General features: G+C 68.1%; 1 protein-coding gene across 2 annotated transcripts in view; it reads right to left on the bottom strand.

The window, feature by feature from the left end:
- Positions 1-2,113: 2,113 nt before the first annotated feature.
- Positions 2,114-18,744, bottom strand: part of MORN1 (MORN repeat containing 1) — a 45,518-nt gene continuing 28,887 nt past the window's right edge. Inside the window, exons 11-14 of one of the 2 annotated variants that reach the window (XM_045548715.1) lie at positions 13,262-13,371; positions 13,048-13,121; positions 4,859-4,902; positions 2,114-2,461 (exon numbers count right to left, since the gene is read on the bottom strand). In XM_045548715.1, coding sequence (XP_045404671.1) covers positions 2,340-2,461; positions 4,859-4,902; positions 13,048-13,121; positions 13,262-13,371 — 350 coding nt within the window. In that variant the 3' untranslated portion in view covers positions 2,114-2,339. Of the gene's footprint in view, positions 2,960-4,858; positions 4,903-13,047; positions 13,122-13,261; positions 13,372-18,744 lie in introns of both variants that reach the window. The other variant, XM_045548716.1, reaches the window with a different exon arrangement.

Genomic DNA, 18,744 nt, shown 5'->3' with positions numbered 1-18,744 from the left:
GTCCTGCCTGGCTCGAGCCTGCGGGGTATTTGCCGTGAGAACCACAGCAAGCCCAGGCTGGGTGTCTGGCTCTGCAGACCCCTCACCGGCCCGGCCCTGCCCGTTGTCCACAAAGCAGCCGCGCAGCGCGGACCCCACCCCCGGTCCCGGGTGGGCAGCACTGCACGTTTCCTGCCGCGGGTTTTCCAAGTGAGGAGCCAGGGATGCCAATGGGAATCAAGTGCCGGGGGGCTCTGGACACGCCGGACACAGCAGCTGCCTGTCTCCCTGCAACTTTTCCTTCCTAAATTGAAACATTGTCTTTGCTTTTGTTTTGACAGAAATGTGTTTTCTTCTTGAAGTGAGAAAGACTACAAAGTGGTCTTACCTGAGGGGCAGGCACAGTGAATTGGGGCTCGGATGCAGTTTTGGGGGGTCAGGACTGTGTGACCCGCTGTCACCTGGCCGGTCACTAGGGCTCCCGCACGCAGGCCCAGCCTGGGCGGGGTCTGCAGGTGGCCCAGGTGGCGGGGAGGCGCGTGAGCCCGGAGCCTCCCCTCTGACTGTGCTGAGGGTGCTGGTGGCCAATCCCAGGGCACCCCGGTGCCACAGGGGTCAGAGGACCACGCCCGTGGCCGTGGGTGACCATCAGCCCTAGGCCTGGACACTGGGAGCCTCGAACCACCTGAGGGGTGCAGCCTTGCCGCTGGCTGGAGGGAGATGGGGTGTGGGGGGCTGTGTCCTTGCTCTCCCGAGTGGAGCCGGGGTGCCCGGGACTCGCCAGCGCACTGGGCCTCTCCAGACGGTGGCTTCGGCAGCAGTGGGGGCACCCTGGGCGCTTGGCCTCGGGCCGGCAGAGCTCAGAGCCAGACGGGCCTTGGGGAGGCTCAGCTCCTGCCAGAGGAGGGGCCCCCACCTCCAGCGGGCCAACAGCTTGCGCCCGGACGCCTGCAGGGACAGGAAGCTCACCGCCCCTCGCGCTGGCCTGCTCCTCCCTGCGGCGCCCCAGGCCCCGCCAGCCCCTGGGCCCCTGAGACCCTCCCACCCAACTTCTGGGCGTGGGTGGAGGCTGCCCACACCCTCCCGGAGGAGCAGGAGGAGCTGCTTCTGGGGAGACGTTGGGGGCCGGGCGCAGGGAGACCTGTGAAGTCACAAATGCCTGGGACGCCCGAGGGGGCTGCTGGCCTTTGCGGAGCCCCAGCTGCAGCTGGGTCTGCAGTCGGGGAGTCCCAGGGAAGGGAGCACCGAGGGAGCCTGCCGGGCGAGGCCGGCCCAACTCCAGGGAGGGCGGGGGCTTGGCGCGTGGGGGCCGCAGGGTGCCCCTCGTGAGCAACGCAACTACCTCTGGGGACACAGGTGGCCCACGCGGCCCAGAACTGGCATGTGGGCCCTGGGGCAGGAGCAGATGTCTGGGGGCTGGGCCTGGACACCCCTCCCAGGGGAAGGGGTGAGCGGTGGCCAGTCAAGAGGGGGGGCTGAGGTCAGGGGTGACGGCGGGCAAAGCCGGCCTGTCCAGCCCGGGGCGGGCGGAGGGCGAGAGGCAGCCTGGGCTGCGCATGAGCCAGGTGGGCATGGTGAGGCCAGAGGTGGGGTTTTGGGGACAACTGCCTTTTGTGCCAACTGAGTGGCCAGTGCCCCGGCCTCCCCAGCACCCCCACACGTCCTCAAGCCTCATCGGTAGTGGAGTGCCCCTGAGGCAGCTGCAAAGTCCCTGCTGAGCCATCTCCGACCGTGTTCTCACTGCCTCCTGCTTCCCACGCGTGGGCGTCCCGCAGCTGGGCTTTGTGGCGAGCCACAGCGCCGGGCTCTGCCGCAGGGCTCTGAGGGAGGGGCTGGGACCCCTCCCCAGCCTGCCTGGCAGAGATTCCGGCACAGACCTGGGCAGGGCCTGGGACGGTGCGGGGCAGCAGCGTGCCGCTCAGCAGTGCCGGGTGAGTCCTGGGGGCCCGGCCCGCAGGCGTGAGACGTGCCCCTACCGCCCCTACGCACCCCTACGCGCATCCCGTATGCCCCCCTCTTCCCAGGGCTCGGCGCAGAGTGGGGGCTGTGGCAGCGGCACAGGCTCGGGCCCTGCCCGCCTCCCCGGCGAGTGGCCTCCTTGTCATGTGTCGAGGTACATCGAGCGTGAGCTCCGTAGTTGTCACCGAGGGTTTATTCTAGGCCGTGGCCGTGGGGCTCTGTGGGGCAGCCCAAGGTCCCCTCACGCCAGGGCGGCTCTCGCCGTTGGAGACATGGGTGGGCCCTGGGAGCGGAGGCAGTGTCCCTTCCGTTGAAAGTGCAGGTGGCCTCCCAAGGAGACGTGGTGTCACTGTGGCACTGCCGATGCAGGGCTGTGTCCGTGGGCGGCTCCAGGGCCTTCCTCAGGGACGCGGGGCGGCTGGCCGGGCCCCCGCCAGGACCCGCAGGTGTTTGCAGGCCGTGGGCAGCGTGCGGCCCAGGAACGGAGGAGCAGTCACGTCGTGGACCATGACCACGTACTCCCCTGCAAGAGACACGTGGGGCCAGTCCTCAGTCGCCCGGAGGCCACGGCCCCGGCACTGTGACTGTGCGGCCAGGCCGTGCCTTCCCGGGGTGCGGGGCGCACAGTCGGCTTAGCCAGCAAGTGAGTCTCAGGGCAGGGAGCCGCGCCTGACCTCCGGCCCCGGCCCGGCCACGCACTCGGGTGTCCCGGAGGCAGAGCGGGGCTGCGGTGGAGGGCCGGGCGCGGCTGTTCCCAGGCCCCCGAGCTGCGTGGCTGGGGGGAGGGCTCTTTTGCAGATACTTTCCTACCTTTTTAGGAGAAAAATAATTCATTTCCTTTAAAATGTTTTTTAAAATAACTAAACCTCTGAAGGCCTGGGCTGCTGTCGGAGCCCCCGCCCGGCCGGCGTGGGGAAGGGGCCGGGCAGGGCTCCCTGGGTGGGGCCCGGGGTGGCCCTGTGGCTCTCGAGAGAGAAGCAAACGTGCTTTTCCCTTCACAGTCTGTAAACTGTCTGGAGAGCTTCAAAGTTGGAGAAACCATAAAAAAGAAAATAAGAAATAACAAAAAGTGAGGTTGCCATAGAAACCGTCTTCTCCCCCCCTCCCCTGAGCCTGCAGGGGCTGGCACCAGAGCGTGGAAAAAGCGTCCCAGGCTGGCCCGGCTCACGCAGGAATGTGCCGCCGCGAAGCGGGCAGGAGGGGCTCGCACCGCAGCACCCCCACCCGGGAACGGCTGCTCCCGGCCGGCCGGGCCGTGGGCCGATGCCGGGGCCTTCTTGGGCTCGGCCGGGGGAGTTTGCTTGGCCCAGAGTCGGCTCCTTTAGAACAAACCGCGGGGGGCGGGGGGTCCGGAGGCCCTGCGAGGGGCCACGCAGTCGGAGGCCTGGCGGTGCGGGCGCAGCCTGGGCACCAGGGCCCGGCTGGCTGGCGGGCCTGGAGGAACAGCCGCGCATGGCAACGCCGCAGTGTTTCCAAGCAGCGGTTTCTAGGTGTTCCCGAGAACACAGCTAAACCAACTGCGGCCAAGGCGGCTGGCGGGGCAGCCTGTGAGCTCAGCGGGCAGCGGCTGTGGCCCAGGCCTGAGCTGACCCCGCTCCCGAGGCCCATCTCCCGTCACATGGGAGGGGCCAGTGGCAGGGGCTCCGGCTAGTGGCAGCTCTGCAGCAGGCCGGCCCCGACAGCCACGTGGGCCAGCTGTGGGCCGTGGGCCTGGTGTCCCCTCGGGCCAGCTCTTGCCTCAGGGACTTGGCCACACTCCAGCTTAGCCTAGTGGGGCCCCCAGTCTGATCCCCACTCGCCCCTCTCTCCCCGGGGCTGCCACAGCCTTCCAAATAAGCCCCCGGCCAGCGATGCCCCCCTCGGGCCAGGGTCGTGCCCAGAGAGAAGCCAGGATCTGGCCGATGCCAGTCAAAGCCGGGACGGGAGGAGCCAGCCCCTCCTGGCTAGGGCAGGGGGACCCTCCTCTCCCTGCCCACCTACTCCTGCCAGGGTGCTGGGGAGCGCTGGGCTGGCAGCGGACGCGTGGGGGCTGCTGGGGGACAGCCAGGGACACTGCTCAGAGCTCTGTCTCCTCCCACCACACAAGGACCTTTCTGGCTGTGGCCAGCAGGGCCCCAAAGGCTGGGGAGATGCTCACGGCCCTACCTCTCCTGGCTGCGGGGGCTCCGCCAGCTCTCCTGGCCGTGTCAGGGGTCGACCCTGGGAGGTGGGCCCCGCAGCCTGCAGCTTCCTGCCGGGACCCTGAGACGCCAGAACAAGGGCCGTATGCTGGCCAAGGGGACAGGGAGGCACCCGCTCTCCACTGGACCCGTCAGCCACTTGGTGCCACGTCCCACCATGGGACCAAGGCTCCGTCTGGCTGGGACGTTCGGGCACTCGGCCTCCAGGCTCTGGGGGGTCCGAGTCTGGCTCAGGGCACCAGGCTCCTGGCTGAGCTCCGGGACAGGGGGTGCCCAGCCAGGGGTCTCTGTCCAAGCCCCTGCAGCCCCTCGCCCTGGCCCTCCATGTGCTCTGCCCAGGCCCACCAGGCCCTGCGGGGACGGCCTTGCAGCCCCTTAGTGCATCCGTGACAGTGACGAGCCCCTCAGCCACCCAAGGCCTCTGCTCCTGCTGTGCTTCCCCCAGCACTCGCCTGGTTCCCTCCTTTCTGGAACATTCCCCACATCAAGTGCTGTGACTCCACCTGATTTCAAACTCTCCTGCCCCACAGCCCCTAGCGGTGGCCCCTGGGAGGGCCGTGCTGCTCCCACGTCCCCCACCCCGGGGCCTTCGGGTCCAGGCTGTCCGCTACCCACCCCGCCGGCGCCCACCCACAGCCCTGGGCCGCGTGTGCCAGCCTCCCTGGCTGAGGTGCTGTTGCCTGTCCAGACACCGAGGCAGACGCGGTGGATTAGGTCGCGGACGACAGCTGCCCACCTACCTGGGAGCGCTGCCACCAGCCCTGCTGCTGCCGTCCCGTGGGGCCTGTGGGGAGAAGAGGAGGCCCCTGAGCGCCCTGCCCGGGGCCCTCGTGTGCCACGTCCACAGCCCAAACCAGGGCCGTGGCTCCAGGGCCCACGCGCAGCCCTTGGACAGCAGAGGCCACGGGCTGGCGCAGCGGTGACTACAGTCCTTTGGCCATGGCTGTGCTGCCCAAGCCCGGAGAGTCCTCCAGCGCTTGCGCCCAGACCCCTGCCCCTCCGCTCTGCCCCTCGCTGAGCAAACCCGAGTCCCTGTGTGCTGCCTGCGGGGCTGGGCCCGACCACCCCACCCTGCCCCAGGGGCTGCTGCTGGGTCGCCCAGACCAGGGTGTAGCTTTGGGAAAGCCAGGAAGATTCCAGAGGGCGAGGGGAATCTGGAGCCTTCAGCAAACAGCGATGCACAGAATTTGCCGGGAGACTTAGGAGCGGCATTCAGCGTCCAGCAAGAAGTGACCGTGGGAGACTTTGTGGGGGGCAGGGCTGTGGGGGGCTGCGTGCCCGCGGAGGGCGGAAAGGCCAGTGTCACCTGGGAGCAGGTGGGATGGGAGGGGGAAGTGGTCTGGCCCCGGGGCCTCCCCCATTCTGGCCACAGCTGCCCCAGGCCCCTGCCCTGGGTCCCCCGCCCTTCAGGTGTCTGGTCTGCGGCAAGTGACGGCCCAGCCCCTTTGCCCGACGGTGCCCTGGAGGAGCAGCTGTCCGGGGAAGGGTCACTGCCAGGAAGGATCTGGGCCGGGAAGCAGGTGGCCTGGGGACGTGAAGACGCGTGGCCACCACACACGGTGAAGCTGAGCCCCTGGCAGGTGCCTCTCCTGAGCCCCCTGCTCCAGGGACGGGGGGCTGGGGACGCTCACCCGAACCCTCCGGCCGTGAGATGCACAGTCCGGGCCGTATGAGGCCCCGGTTGTGCCGGGTGGGGCTTTGCCCTGAGCCACCCACCCCGCGGACCTGGAGTGGTCCCGTGGCCTCCCCGTGGCTGGCCATTTCCTGTCATTCGTGGCCCGAGTTGGCCAACAGCCAGCACAGAGCTGGGGCAGAGCCCAGGGCGCCCCCGACTCACTTAAACGCCACAGGCATCCTGTGGGTGGCAAAGACAAAGGGCTTTAAAGTTACTTTGTTTCCAGGGGAAACAGGCCTCGTGTCGGCCCGGGAGCCAGGTGGCCGCCAGCTTGAGCGGGTCCTGCTCTCCACGTGGCCCCGCTGCCACCTTCCACCGATGGCCGCCCCAGGCAGCCGCCCCACCGGCCAGTCCTGCTTCGCACTGGCCTTCGGGGCCTGGCCCAGCGTCGGCTCAGTGTCTTGGGACCTGGGCGAGGGCACAGGCTGCCTGGACCTCAGGCTGATGACACCGCGGGTCCTTGAGGGCCGTTTACGGAGCACGGAGCGTCGCTCGCTCACTCGCTCGGCCAGTTGCAGAGCCGTGGACGTTGCCAGTGTTTACAAAGCCACGCGGGCGACGGTGCACGGGCTGTGGGCTCCACTGCAGGCCTCAGGCAGGGGCCACAGCCAGCGAGAGCCTTGGTGAGGTGTTTAGAAGCTGCGCAGACGGGAGATGGGGCTGGGCAGCCGCGTCATGGCCCCAGACTGTGAGGTGCTGGCGGCAGGTGTGGCCCGGGCCGGTGCACCCACCGGGACCCAGGAGGCACCACCTCTGCACGGCCAACAAGGTGACACGTCCCACTCCCTCGGCTGTGCCTCTGAGGGGTGACCAGAGCGACCTGTCCATGGACTCGCTTGTCCCAGGCGTGGCCTAGTGCTCCAGCGGCCGGGCCTTCCTTCTCCTGACGGCTTGTGGCCTTGGTGGCCTCCTGCCTGCTCCTTTGCTAGGCCGGGTCCTCTGAGCAGCCACAAAGCCCCACCGGGGGCGTGTGTGCGCAGACAGCCCTAGGGGCACTGCCCACCGCGCTGCGGGCACCTGGCACAGCCTTCACCTCTGCCGGCGGCTCTTCCCTGGGGCCTGGGTCAGGAGGGCAAAGGCCGCAAGCCGAGGGGCCCCAGGAGGAGCGAGCCCACCGAGCGGTCAGGGCCCGGGGCCAGGGTGTCCGTGTGGATCTGGGCGATGAGGGGCCACGTGCAGCCTCCGGTACTGACGGACGCGCCGGCCCGGGGAGCTGGGGGCCACCGGGACAAGAGTGGGCGAGGCGTCAGTGGGCAGAGCTGTCCCCGGGGGCTGCAGCGGCGCAGACATGTCTCTCCTGACCTGCTCCCCTGGAGGGAGGCCCTGGTCTTTCTGCAGCCCCTCGGGGAGCCCTGCGAAAGTCCCAGAGTGAGAACGTTCAGCGACTCGTGGCGCAGGCTGGTGCTGGTGCGGGCCAAGCTGGAACCGTCTCCTCCGTGGCCCCCACGGGATGGGAGGTGCAGGCCGCGTGCTCTCTGGCGAGCAGCGGCGACAGGCTCAAACAGAGCAGCAGGCGCGGCTCCCGGGGGCATCTCTGCCCGGTGGGGGGGCGTCTCTGCACAGGCCTCGCTGGGCCCGGGGGCTGCGAGGCCCGGGGGCCCTGTGACTCTTTTCTGGCTCCTGGAAGGTCCAGGCTGGGACTCCCAGCCCCAGGCCTGGTGGGGAGGGGACCGCCGGGGACCACCTGGGTGCCCTGTCCCCAGCGGGCAGTGGCATCAGGCCCTGGAAAGCCCGCGAGGTGCTGTCTGTCTGGGGGTTCACCTGCGGAGGGGCTCTCGCTGGCGGCGGGTGTGGGAAGGGTTAACGCGGGCCCTGCCCCGGCCTCCCCAGCTGCGGGGCCATTACTCCAGGGCTGCGTCAAGCGGGAAACATCCCGCTGTGGGGGAATTAGGGCGGCCGGGCCTGGGCACATCCGTGGGCCAGCTGTTCCCGCCCTGCACTCACACCTGCTTCGGCTTATTATTCCTGCTTGGACAAGACAGGGCTCACTTCTCAATCTTTAAAAGTTCCTAAAGAGCTAAAGAACCCAGTCAACCCCTTTCTCTTGTTTTTCTCTGAACTCCCACCCAGAGGAGCTTCTGGGAGCCACGCCCAGGACAAGCTCGGGCAGCCGAGGCCCCGCCCGGCCCTGGGACCCTGCGGCCGGGGCTGAGCTTCCACCGGGGGCTGCGCTCGGCTGTCCGGCCGCTGGGCTGGGACTGGCGCACCTGCTGGGTGAGCTGCACATCCGCCAGGCCTGCCCACTGGCACAGCGCCCCGCCAGGGCTCCTGCTCGAGGAGGGGGCATCGCCACCCAGCCCCGTCCTCTTTCGGACCCGCCGGCCCTGGTGGTTCCTGCCCACAGTGTCCCGGGTGCCGGTGGCCAGGCAGCCAGCTCGGGCTGCCCCCAACATGCTCTCCGTGCAGACGAGGCTGGGCGGCTGTCGGGCTGTGTCCAGGCTCCGGGTGGCTGAGGGGGCCGGGACGCTGGCGTCTCCCCACCGGGAGTTGTGCCGGTGCCCCTGCTGCAGGCAGCCTTGCAAGGGGACTGGGACACGCAGCAGCCACCGAGACCCCACGCCGGGTGGGGGCTGTGTGGGCTCCGAGCATCAACTGTCTTTGCAAATAAAAAAAATTAATTGACGCCATCTGTGTTGGCCTAATGACTGATTAAATGACTAATCAGGAAGTCTTAATTAAACCCATTTTTCTCTGAGCCAGGGAGGGGAGGGCTGCGAGGAGCGAGCCGGTCCTTGCCGAGAGCCGGGATGAGCAATTATGCGCAAGGTCGTGGAGGCAAACGCCCGCACATGGCACCGCGGATGGGGTCGCAGCTTGGGCTGACGGCTCGCGGCGGCCGCACTGTCCTACCGCAGGCAGCAGCTCGGATTCAGGGTTTCTGGGGAAAATGCAGCCAGAGCCGCCCCCCGTGGAATTCTCACGTGTGGCTGGACGAGTTCACGGCCACATTTGCGAAACCGAGTCCAGCGTTCGCAGCTGACACGGTTTCACGTTGTTCAGGAACGGACGGGCTCTGTGTCGTGTTGTGAAATTCCGTAATATGCCTGGAATGTCTCCGCAGGAATGCAGCGGGAGGCCGTCTCGGAAAGGCGTCCTCTCCCAGGGAGGCCGGCGGCGGCGTGTGCAGGGCCCGCGCCTGGTCTGCACCCCCCCTCCCCCCGCAGGGAGGCCCCACCCATGCTGTCTCCTCCTCGAAGGGGCCGCGGGACCGTCCCAGGCAGCAGCTCGGGGAGCAGACTCTGAGGACAGCGCAGAAGCCCCTTCCCGACCCCCTCCGGCCCCTGGCCAGTGATGACACCAGGCAGGGCAGCTGTGGCCCCTCCACTGGACGCTGCTCCGTTTGGCCGGAGGCGCTGGGGGGCTCCCGGACCTCCCTGGAGGGGCCAGGTGGTTGGGGGTCTCCGCAGGCCTGTGGTCGTCCAAACCTCCAAGTGCAGGGGTCAGAGCGTGCCGGGGGCCTGGTGGGCCGGCCGGGCTCTCAGAGGTGGACACCGGGCTCTGTGCCCACCAGGCTTGTGCCCACCTCGGGGCAGGCGTCTGAGGGACCCCCTGTCGCTTTCCTCCCCCAAAACTCCGCAGTGTAGGGAGCCCAGAGGTGGCGTTTCTTAGTCAGAGGAGACAGTCCGGAATCACGCCTGAAAGTCCTCTCGCAGGGAGTGTCTGCCGAGCACCCTCCCCTTCTTATGCAAATCACCGGCCAGGTGTCACCTGCGTCCTGTGCACGTGGAGGGCTCCTTGTCCACGTCCGGTGTCTGGAGCCTCCTGCACGGCCGGCCAGCGTGGGCTTGGAGGGGTGGCAGGCAGGACGCACCGGTGGCCGGGCAGGTGGCTGGGAGGGCCGGTGTGGCTACTTCCAGGGCTGGACGGGGCTCCAGGTGCCACCCTTGACTGCTGCTCCGGACACCAGCGGCGGCGGAGCCCTGCTGCCGGCCTGCACCGGGTCCCCGCAGGGAGGATGGCGGCCACTCTCCTGGGACCATGACACCCAGGGGCCGAAGCTCGCCGTGTGGGCGGTGACTTCCCCGTGACAACCGGAGACAAGTGTGTGGGGTTTGCAATTCGCCTCTCAGTTCCTTAGGGGCCGAGGGAACTGGCCTTGGGATGGGAGTGGAAACGTCGTGAGCCAGCGTGGCTGTGGCGGTGTCTCAGGTGGCCTCACGCCTGTGGCCTACGTCCCTGGGCTCTGTCTGTGGCCCCGGATGAGGCACCTCCCAGCCTCTGCCCCACCTTTGGCCATGCGCCCTCCCTGTCCCTCTCCCTGGAACCGGGGAGTCCGACCTGAGACCCTGAGACACAAAGGGACACATAGTCCTGAGGAGGGACATAGGCTGTGGTGGCTGCTCTGTGCCCACCGGCCCAGAGAAGCCAAAGGGTGGCCCAGGGGGTGACCCGGGCAGACCTACAGCCGGGTCAGGGCCAGCAGGCCCACATCCCGCGGCCTCTCTGGGAAGGTTCTGGAGCCCTCCGGGCCTGGCAGAGCCGGGAGAAGGGCCCCCGGGAAGCTGCGTCACAGGGGTCCTGAGGAAATGGAGGTGGCTGTGTGTTGGGGACCAAGAACATCCCAAGCGGAAAAGGCCTCGGGGCGCACGTGGACCCCCAGCTGGAGGAGGCGCGGCAGAGCCCACTGCAGGGAGGGGCCCTGAGACAGGCTGGACGGTCCCTGGGCGGACGTGGCGTGTGCAGATCCACGCCGTGTGGGGATGGGGGTGGGGGGCAGTGGAAACCAGGGAGGTCTTGGCCTGGAGGCTCCCTTGGGAGTCCTGGGCGTTAGTGACAGACCCCCGAGTCCCTGCTGGTACAGTTGAGCCCAGAGGACCCGCTGAGAGCTGGCCTGGGGGCACCCCCTGCACCCTGACTGGGGTCTGTCATTCACAAACAGGGTGCCAGCAGCATCCGTCCTTCCGCCCCTGTCCTGGCCCCACGCGTGCCCTGCCTGGGGTGGGGACCCAGCCTGGGCGGGCAGCCCTGGCCCTGCGGGATTGCTTAAATGCAGACCAGACGCGTCCTCTGAACGTCCAAGTGCGTCTGACTGGCGGAGCCAGGCCTGCTGGGAGGGACGGTTTTCTTAGGGTTCCAGAGGTGGGCTCTTTGGGTCCAGAGCCAGGTCTGGGTGCTGGAGCTGGAGCCCCCGGCACAAGGAGGGTCTTGGGGCCCCTTCCTGGCTGCGGTGAGGCAGGAGCGCGGGGGGCAGACGCTGGGGGCCTTGGGCGGGTCCCCCACACTCTTCTCTGGGGCATCATGGAAACTCCCAGATGGCTCAGGGGGAATCTTGGGGTGGGGGACGGAGCTGGGGGGGCCCTGGAAGAAGTCTTGAGGGCGACAGCCCCGCAGCAGCTGGCGCAGGGCGGCCTGAGGGTGAGGGGATCAAGTGGCTGCAAGTTCCTGCGGGGGCTTCGCGAGGAGCCCGGCGGGTTTTCGTGAGACGTTCAGAGCTCGGGCCATTGGCAGCCGCGGACTCCGATTCTGCGCCCCATCTCCCCTGGGTTATGAGAATCCGTCTGTGGATGTTTGATTTTGAGGGCCGCGAAACCCCTTTGTGGGCGCTGACCGGGCGGGAGGGTGAGCGGCCCCCACCCTGGTTTTTCCCGGCAGGAGGACCGCGAAAGCCCTCCTTCTGCTGAAATGAGACGTGTCCCCGTCAACCGCGGCGCCCTGAGCACTTCTGCGCACGCTGGCTGCCGTGCTGTGTCTGGCTCTCGTGCGCCCCGAGGGCAGGCGAGTGGGGACCCCCCGTGTTTGCAGGATGCAGCCTTGCTTTGTCTGCGCCCCTCTGTGGTTGTGCAGAGCGGCCTTTGTATTAATTCACAAACGGTGACTCAGAGCGGTGCGCGGGGTGGCACCTGCCACTGGGGACGCTCTGCCCAGCCGGCCGTGCGCGTGGATCAAAGGCTTGTCAGCCCGCCAAGCCCACGTTCCCGCTCAGCCCACGCCTGCCGGCGTCACAGATGAGCAATCTAATTGCAGGAAACTTCGCGGGTGGCTCAGCTCTAGGCGGGGGCCGTAGGCCCTGCTGCCACTCAGCCCTTCTCCCCCGGGCTCCCGCGGTCTGTGCCGCGGCCCTGCTCTCGGCACGGCTGTTTCAACGCGGCCCCCAAGCGGGCAGGCTGAGGGTCGCTGTCCCGGGCACGCTGGCCCCGGCTCCCGTGTGCTGGGGGGCTGGAGACCTGGCGTGGGGGGCTCCTCTGCTCCTGCCCCGCCGCTCTCTTCGGCCACCTCAGGGGCCTGCTCTCGGCCCCCCGCCCACTCGGCCCACCTGCCCAAGGCCCCGCGCTCGCCCTGTCTCACGGGGGCTCCCGTCTCCCAAGAGCAGGACTTTCCCTCCGGGGCTGTGGCCTGTGTCGCTGCCACGTTCTGCTCCCACCGGGGTCTCCAACCTCACAGCTGCCCCAGGGGACACGGGACATTGCACCTGGAGCTCCTGCCAGGCCCTGCCAGGCCTGTGGTGCTGGCGGCCGGGGCTCTGGGGGCAGGTGGGCGTCAGTCCTGCTGCGTCGTCTCCACCCCAGCAGGGTGGAAGGGACGGCCTGGCCTGTGCTGGGCAGGACTGTCCCCAGAGGTAGGGACAGGCGTCTCCGCACCTCCCTGCAGCCAGACGTGCAGTCCTCTCTGATTCGTCAAACCATAACCCAAACGATTTGGGCGAGACGCTACTGAACTCTAAGTCCCCGTGCCTCAGTTTCCTCTTCTGTAAAACGAGTGCCGTGCCCGTGGCGCAGCCTGGCCTGGGACCGGCCCATGAGCCCCTCAGAGGCGCAGCCCTGGCCGCCGCCATCTTCTCCGGGAGCCCCCAGCCCCTCCCGCCCCGCAGCCTCCCCAGCCTCCCGGCGAGCCTCCTCTCAGGACTCCGCGGAGTGGGGCTTGCGGTGACTGCGCCGCAGGAAGCAGGACTCGCCTGCTCCGCCCACCTCTGGCCGTCTCGGAGGGTGGCTGTCGGCCACGAGCTGGGCTCCTCGCAGGGACACCCAGCCCAGCCCCTCTGCTCCCCTCCAGCGCGGGGTCCTCCCCTGTCTCTCCAGACCACAGAGGCTGGGGCTGGTGGCACCTGCCACTCCTGGGCAGACCCCTCGCCCGTGGGTGCTCTGTGTCACAGGCCGGGAGGACCCGCAGGTGGTTACCGAGAGGCCCCGGCCGCGGACGAGCCCCCAGGAGGTGAGACACACAGGCGGGGGTTGGCACCCGCGGCCCTGCCGTGACCACCGTGGGGAGCGAGAGCCAACCCCCCCGGCCGCCCGTGAGCGGGTCGATCTCTCTTACCTGCTGCCTCCTGGCGGCTCCTGTCCCGAGGACGTCGTCCCCCCGGGGACACCTCTGGACCTGCTGCCTGTGCCCTAGAAGGGTCGGGCAGGGGACGGGGGAGGGCAGAGGCTCAGAAGGGGCCCGGAGCAGTGCCCTGAGCACCCGGACACGCGTGGCCTGGGGATCGGGGGCAGCCAGGTGGGCAGTGAGCGCCCCCAGCCGTGGTACTCACCTGGGAGAGGCTGTCCAGGGACAGGAAGGGGCGGTACCCGGGCGGGGGTGGCCCCAGGAGGATGTCTGTGAACTCCGCGCAGCCTTGCTTCACTCGCCGGCAGACCCTGGCTGAGGAGAGAGGAGGGGCCCAACTGCTGCTGAAGCTCAGGCCGGAAGAGCCGTCCACCAGGCTGCTCCGAGGAGCTGCAGTGGCCAAGGCGGCCGTGCAGCCCGGGGCTGCCCCATCTCTGGGTGGGGCCCGGCCAAGGACCCCCATTGTCCTGGGTGCCCCCTTCGGGCAGCCCAAACGTGCAGGGGCGTGTACTTGGAGGCCCCTAGATGCCCCCCAGTGCCTGGCTGGCCAATGCCCTGGGGCCGGGGGGTCTCCACCTCCCCTACAGCCCCTGCCAGCTAAGGGGCTCAACTTCCAGGGCCCGGACGGGGAAGGAGGCCAGACAGACCCTCCGAGCACAGCCCGCGGAGGGAGGCGGCCCTGAGCCGGGCAAGTGCGACGTGCACCCACCCACCAGCCCCGTGAGGGGCCACAGCTCCAGGAGACCCCAAGATCCTCGGGCACCCGAGTAGGGCAAGGCCGCCCCTGCTCACCCTGGCTGTCTCCCTTCCTCCCCCCCCAGGGCCCAGGGTGGGAGGGGTGGCCCTTCCTGAGGAAAAGCATGGGTGGAGCCGGAGGTAGGCCCTTCAACTCGGCTGGCCCAGGACCCCCCACCCCCGAGCTCACAGGCGTGTCACAGCCCACCGTCCTCTGCGTGGCTGGGGCTGAGGCCCAGGCAGGAGCTGAGGACACGGCGAGGTCTGGGGGCAGCGGCTGGGGCTGCCTGGGTGGGGGGGAGGCCTGGGCCGGGGCGGTGGCCATGGATGAGGGTCTCCACAGGGCCGCAACTCCGTCGGCAAACGGAAGAGACCCGGGGAGGGGCCGGGCAGCAGCCCACGCCCCTGAGGGGTCAGCTGCATTTGCGGCAGCGGGACACGGCTCCCGCCAGCGTGTGCCGGCGGACGGCACGCCAGGCCCTGGGGCGTGAGTGGGCATCCTTCCTCCCTGCACTGGCCGGGCCCGAGGGCCGGAGGCACTAACGTCCCTTCCCCGGAGCCCAGCAGAGGCGCTGGGGAGTGCCGGGCCCCAGAAGTATTTCCAAATTACAAGTGGGAGAATTATTTCTCTCGGAGGCGTCTTAATTTCCTCGTTATGGTGCGTTATAAAAAGCAAAGTCTTTCCTGCAAGGACGTTCCTTGCTAATGTTCTTCTCCCCATTAGCTTTTGCTGTCCCCGCACTGTTCACGGCCAGGGCAATGGCCGGAACCTTGCTGCTGACGCCACAATTCCCACTTCCTAACACACTGACGGCTTCCACGCGGGCTCCAGCGCGGCTACCTTGGATCACGCCCTCTGTCATCACCTCCTGGACGACACAGACGCCAGCTCTGCGTCCCGGCAGGCAGAGCCCGGGCCCTCCGCAAGGCGGCTGCTCCAGAGTGGGCCAGGCCAGAGCTCTAAGGACATGTGGTCCACGTGACAGCCACCGAGGCTTCAGGCCCTGGCCCCCCACCTGCCATTTCCAGGGGCGAGTGGGCGTCGGGAGATGCATCTGCACGCCCAGCAGCCTTTCTGTGCCGACACCATCCAGTGCCCACCTTCCTCGGCCCGGAGGCTCCGACCGAGCCATGGGAAGAGGCAGCTACGTGGCACCAGGCCCTCGCAGGCAGGTTCTCTCGAGATCTCATGGCCTCCCCTCGGCGGAGGCTCTGCCATCTCCGCTCCTCGGCTGCCGAGACGCCCCGGCCCAGCAGGGTGAGTGAGAGCTGCCGTGCCGGCCACCACGCTCCTCCCGGGCAGCACCAACGTCACGGGAATCATCTGCCCCCCCGGGCCTCGGGAAGAGGACGTGAAACAGCAGGGAAATGGGAAAGTCTTCCAGCCCCCGTGGGTCTGCATTTGGGGCCACCTGGCCGTGCAGGCGGGGTCCCCTCTGTGCTGTCCCCTGCTGAGGGCACGGGAGAACGAGGCTCTGACTTGGCCAAGACCTTTTCTGTTGCAGGTGAGATAAACCCAGCAAGAAATGGCTTTAAGTTTAGTTTCAGTTTCAGCCTTAAACCGAAAGAGGAGTTGTGTCCCCAGTCCTGCGACGGAGCCTTCTAGACCCCGCGTATTTGACCCAGGAGCCCATGCTGTGTCTCTCTCGGGCTGTCACTTCTCCCTCCCTCAGGCTCTGACTCGAGCCAGGCCACTGGCCACGCGGGATGGGCCTGCCCATGGGGGTCCGGCTGCCACGTGGGTGGGACCATCTGGATACTTTTGCTGTCACGTGCGCGGTGCCCCTAGACCCCATGGTGGCGACCACACGCTGACCACGGTGGCCTGTGCACCTGCTGGCCCTGCCACCTCCACCTGCTGCTCTCACGGCCCTCAGGTGTAATCCCAAACCTGCCACTGCCCTTCCCGGATCCTCACCCCTCGCACTCCAGACAGAGGTCGGGGGTCGGCCTCCTGCTCCCGTCCTCTGCCCCTCGGCCTCTGCAGCGGCAAGACCACCGCAGTTCTGCCTTCGTTTGCACCTGAGTCCACCTGACGCTGCTCCCGCCCTGCCCCGCCACACCCTCCCTGGCCCCCGTGCCCCACGCTGCCACGCGGCACGCTGGCTCCAGGTCCCCCTCACCCCCAGTCTGTTCACAGGGCAGGAGTGGGACCGTCACACTGAAGCACGGTGGGTCCCTCCCCAGCCCAGACCCCCAGTGCAGGGCCGCCTGGGGACCAGAAGAGCCACACGAGCTTGCACTTCCCTAAGGAATTGGCTCAGGGAGGCCCAGCCGGCGGGAGAGGCCGTGCCATCCTACTGTGCGTGGCACTCGGGATCCGCTCTGCGCTGTGTCGGCCCAGAGCACTGGCTGCACGGCTGCCGAAGGCCACGGCCTGCCACTTGTCCCCTGCCCCCAGGACAACCCTTGCCCGGGACACCTCCCTCCCTCAGCGTCACCAGCGTCACCAGCCCCTCTCTGCTGCCCGTTTCCTCCGGCCCCTGAGCCTCCGACGCTGCCACCCCTGGCGTGGGCTGGCCTCTCCCCTGCCCTGTCCACTCCCACTTTGGGCGGTCCCCTCACTGCCCGTGGTGTGAGCACCACGTTACCCAAGGAGCCTCCACCTCCCGCCTCCCCTGGGGCCAGGTGCCAGCCCCAGCTTCCTGCAGACGCCCCCACGCTGTGCCTGGGACACAGGGCCCTGGGTCCCCAAAACCTGATCCCTCCTCCAGCTCAGCCTCCCCCTTGGTGAGAGGCCCCACCCTCCACCTGGGGCCACAGTCCCCTCCCGTCACGGGTGCCCCGTCGGTGCAGGGTGCCCCGGGTCCCCCTCGAGTCCCCCCTGTGGGCAGCTGCGTGGCTGCCCTCCCGGGGCCTGGGCTTGGATGGCTGCGGCAGGACCCCCGGCCCCTCGGCGCCCGCTCTGCCCTGCGATGCGTGTCTCACTGCAGCACACGACTGGCTCGGAACAGCGGGGGGCCCATCCTCTCCTGGTCCAAACACCCAGGGGCCCTCACGGGCCACACCCTCCAACCACGTCTCCCCGCGGCTTGACCACAGCCCCGTGGCCTCCGCCTGCTGCCCTGGCCGGAGCCTTCCCTCTGCATCCGGGCAGGTCCCGTGCTCTCGGCCTCCTCTCCCGCGGCTCCTCGCCAGGGAGGCCCTCGTCCCGCCAGCGCCTCTCTCAGCACCTCGCGGGTTCCTGCTCCTGCCTGAGCCGCTACTTTGTCCTCAGCAGAGTGCATGTCCCGTCTCATTCCCAGGTGTCCCTCGGTGGCACCTGGGCATGTCGCTGCTGCCCCTCTGCTGGCTGTGGTGTGGCGGAGACAGGCACTGGCCTCGCCTGTCACCCACTGTGCGGCCACGGAAGGTCTGGTGGCAAGTGCCACCAAAAGCACTAAAATCTGACCTCCGAGAACAGACGAGGTGCAGAGACGCGCGGGTGACAGCCACGGTCAACAGAAACCCCTCCCAGGGAGTGACGACCACTGCCCTGGGGGCCACGGCGGAAGCTCAGTGAGACACGTTCTTTGACAAATGTGTAAGTTCATCAAATTCTGGGCTCCACGGGCCCAAAGGAGCCACTCGGGCGGGGGTGGGGTCCCTGCCACAGCCCCCAGCTGCCCTTGGAGCGGCCCCTGGCTCATTTCTGGGGCTACTCCTGCCCCAGAGGCCATGCTCAGCACCTCCCGGGCCAACCCACAGAGGCCGGTGCCCGACCGGCTCTCAGGAGCTCCTTCTGAGCCCGTTATGCCCACGGTAAGGCCGACAATTATAGCTTCATCAGCAAGATAAAGGTCACCGGGAGACCGTGAGAGACTCCGCAGAAAGGGAGGCTGCGCCAGCCCAGGGATCAGATCGGGCAGCCTGACCTCTCCAGGAGGGAAGCGCCAATTAATTACCTCTTTACAGCCGACTCAATTAGACTCCCTGGTCACCTGTGTAGGACACCCAGGCAGCCGCCCGAGTAAACACGCGGGCAGGGCTGGGACGTGCCGCCAAACAGCCGCGGTGGGCCAGGCCCTCCGGGTGCAGAGCAGGCCATGGGCCAAAATGTCTCCTTCATTTAAGTGCAATCAGAAAATTAAAACGCGATGGGCCCTGTGGGGGCGAGGACGGTCTCATTTGGAGGTGACCAGACACACTGCATTAGTCTTTAAGAGTCGACTCAATTAGCCAAGGAGCTCTGCTCGTTAGAGGCGTGAGCGCAGGGGTGCCCGGAGGAGCCAGCCGGTGCGTGTCTGCAGGACACGCAGGACGGGCCGATGTCCCGAGCGCTGTGCCAGGGCCGGTGGCTCCCGGCCTGCGGGTGCTGCCCAGACGTCCAGGCGAGGCTCCTCCCCACTGCCCCTCCCCCCAGGGACCCACCTGCCCCTCGCTGGCCTGAGGGCTGGACGTCCCCACACAGGGCCTGTCCCCGTCCAATCCTGCTGCTGTCCCTCCCTGCACAGGCCCGCCCTGACACGGCTCTCCAGATCCCCGCGGGGCACGGCCAGGGCTCCAACCTCAGCTCTGTCGGAGCTGGAGAGGGAGTGTGCACGCACACACGCGTGCACAGCTGTGGCACACACACACACACACATGCACACACATGTTCACTTCCGTATCTGTCTATAGCGCAAACCCCGAGCTCACACACCCTCCAAGTCCAAGCCCAGGCTTCTCCTCGTTTCCCCTGTCCCAGGTCTGTGTCCACCTCCTGCACCACCCTCAGGCGAGGACACCCCTGGGTACCCTGTCCCCATTGCCACCAAGCCCTGCAGGAGCCCTCCCCAGCCCCTGGGCTCTGACCATGCCCTGCGTGGGGGTGTCCCCACCCCTTGGGCTCCCTGACTCCTAGAGCCCCCCAGGCCCCGACGCCCACGCCACTGGCGGGTCTGAATGGCTTTGGGCCTGAATTGTCCTGGACAGGAAGGGGAAGGAACAAGAAAGAACCTTGGAGAAGTGAGAGGGTCCGAGAAGGAAGAGAGA

The sequence above is a fragment of the Lemur catta genome, chromosome 3 (genome assembly GCF_020740605.2).
Source record: "Lemur catta isolate mLemCat1 chromosome 3, mLemCat1.pri, whole genome shotgun sequence".
Taxonomy (NCBI): Eukaryota; Metazoa; Chordata; class Mammalia; order Primates; family Lemuridae; genus Lemur; species Lemur catta.
Note: the sequence above shows the minus strand (reverse complement) of the source record. Positions and strands in the feature narration are given on the sequence as shown.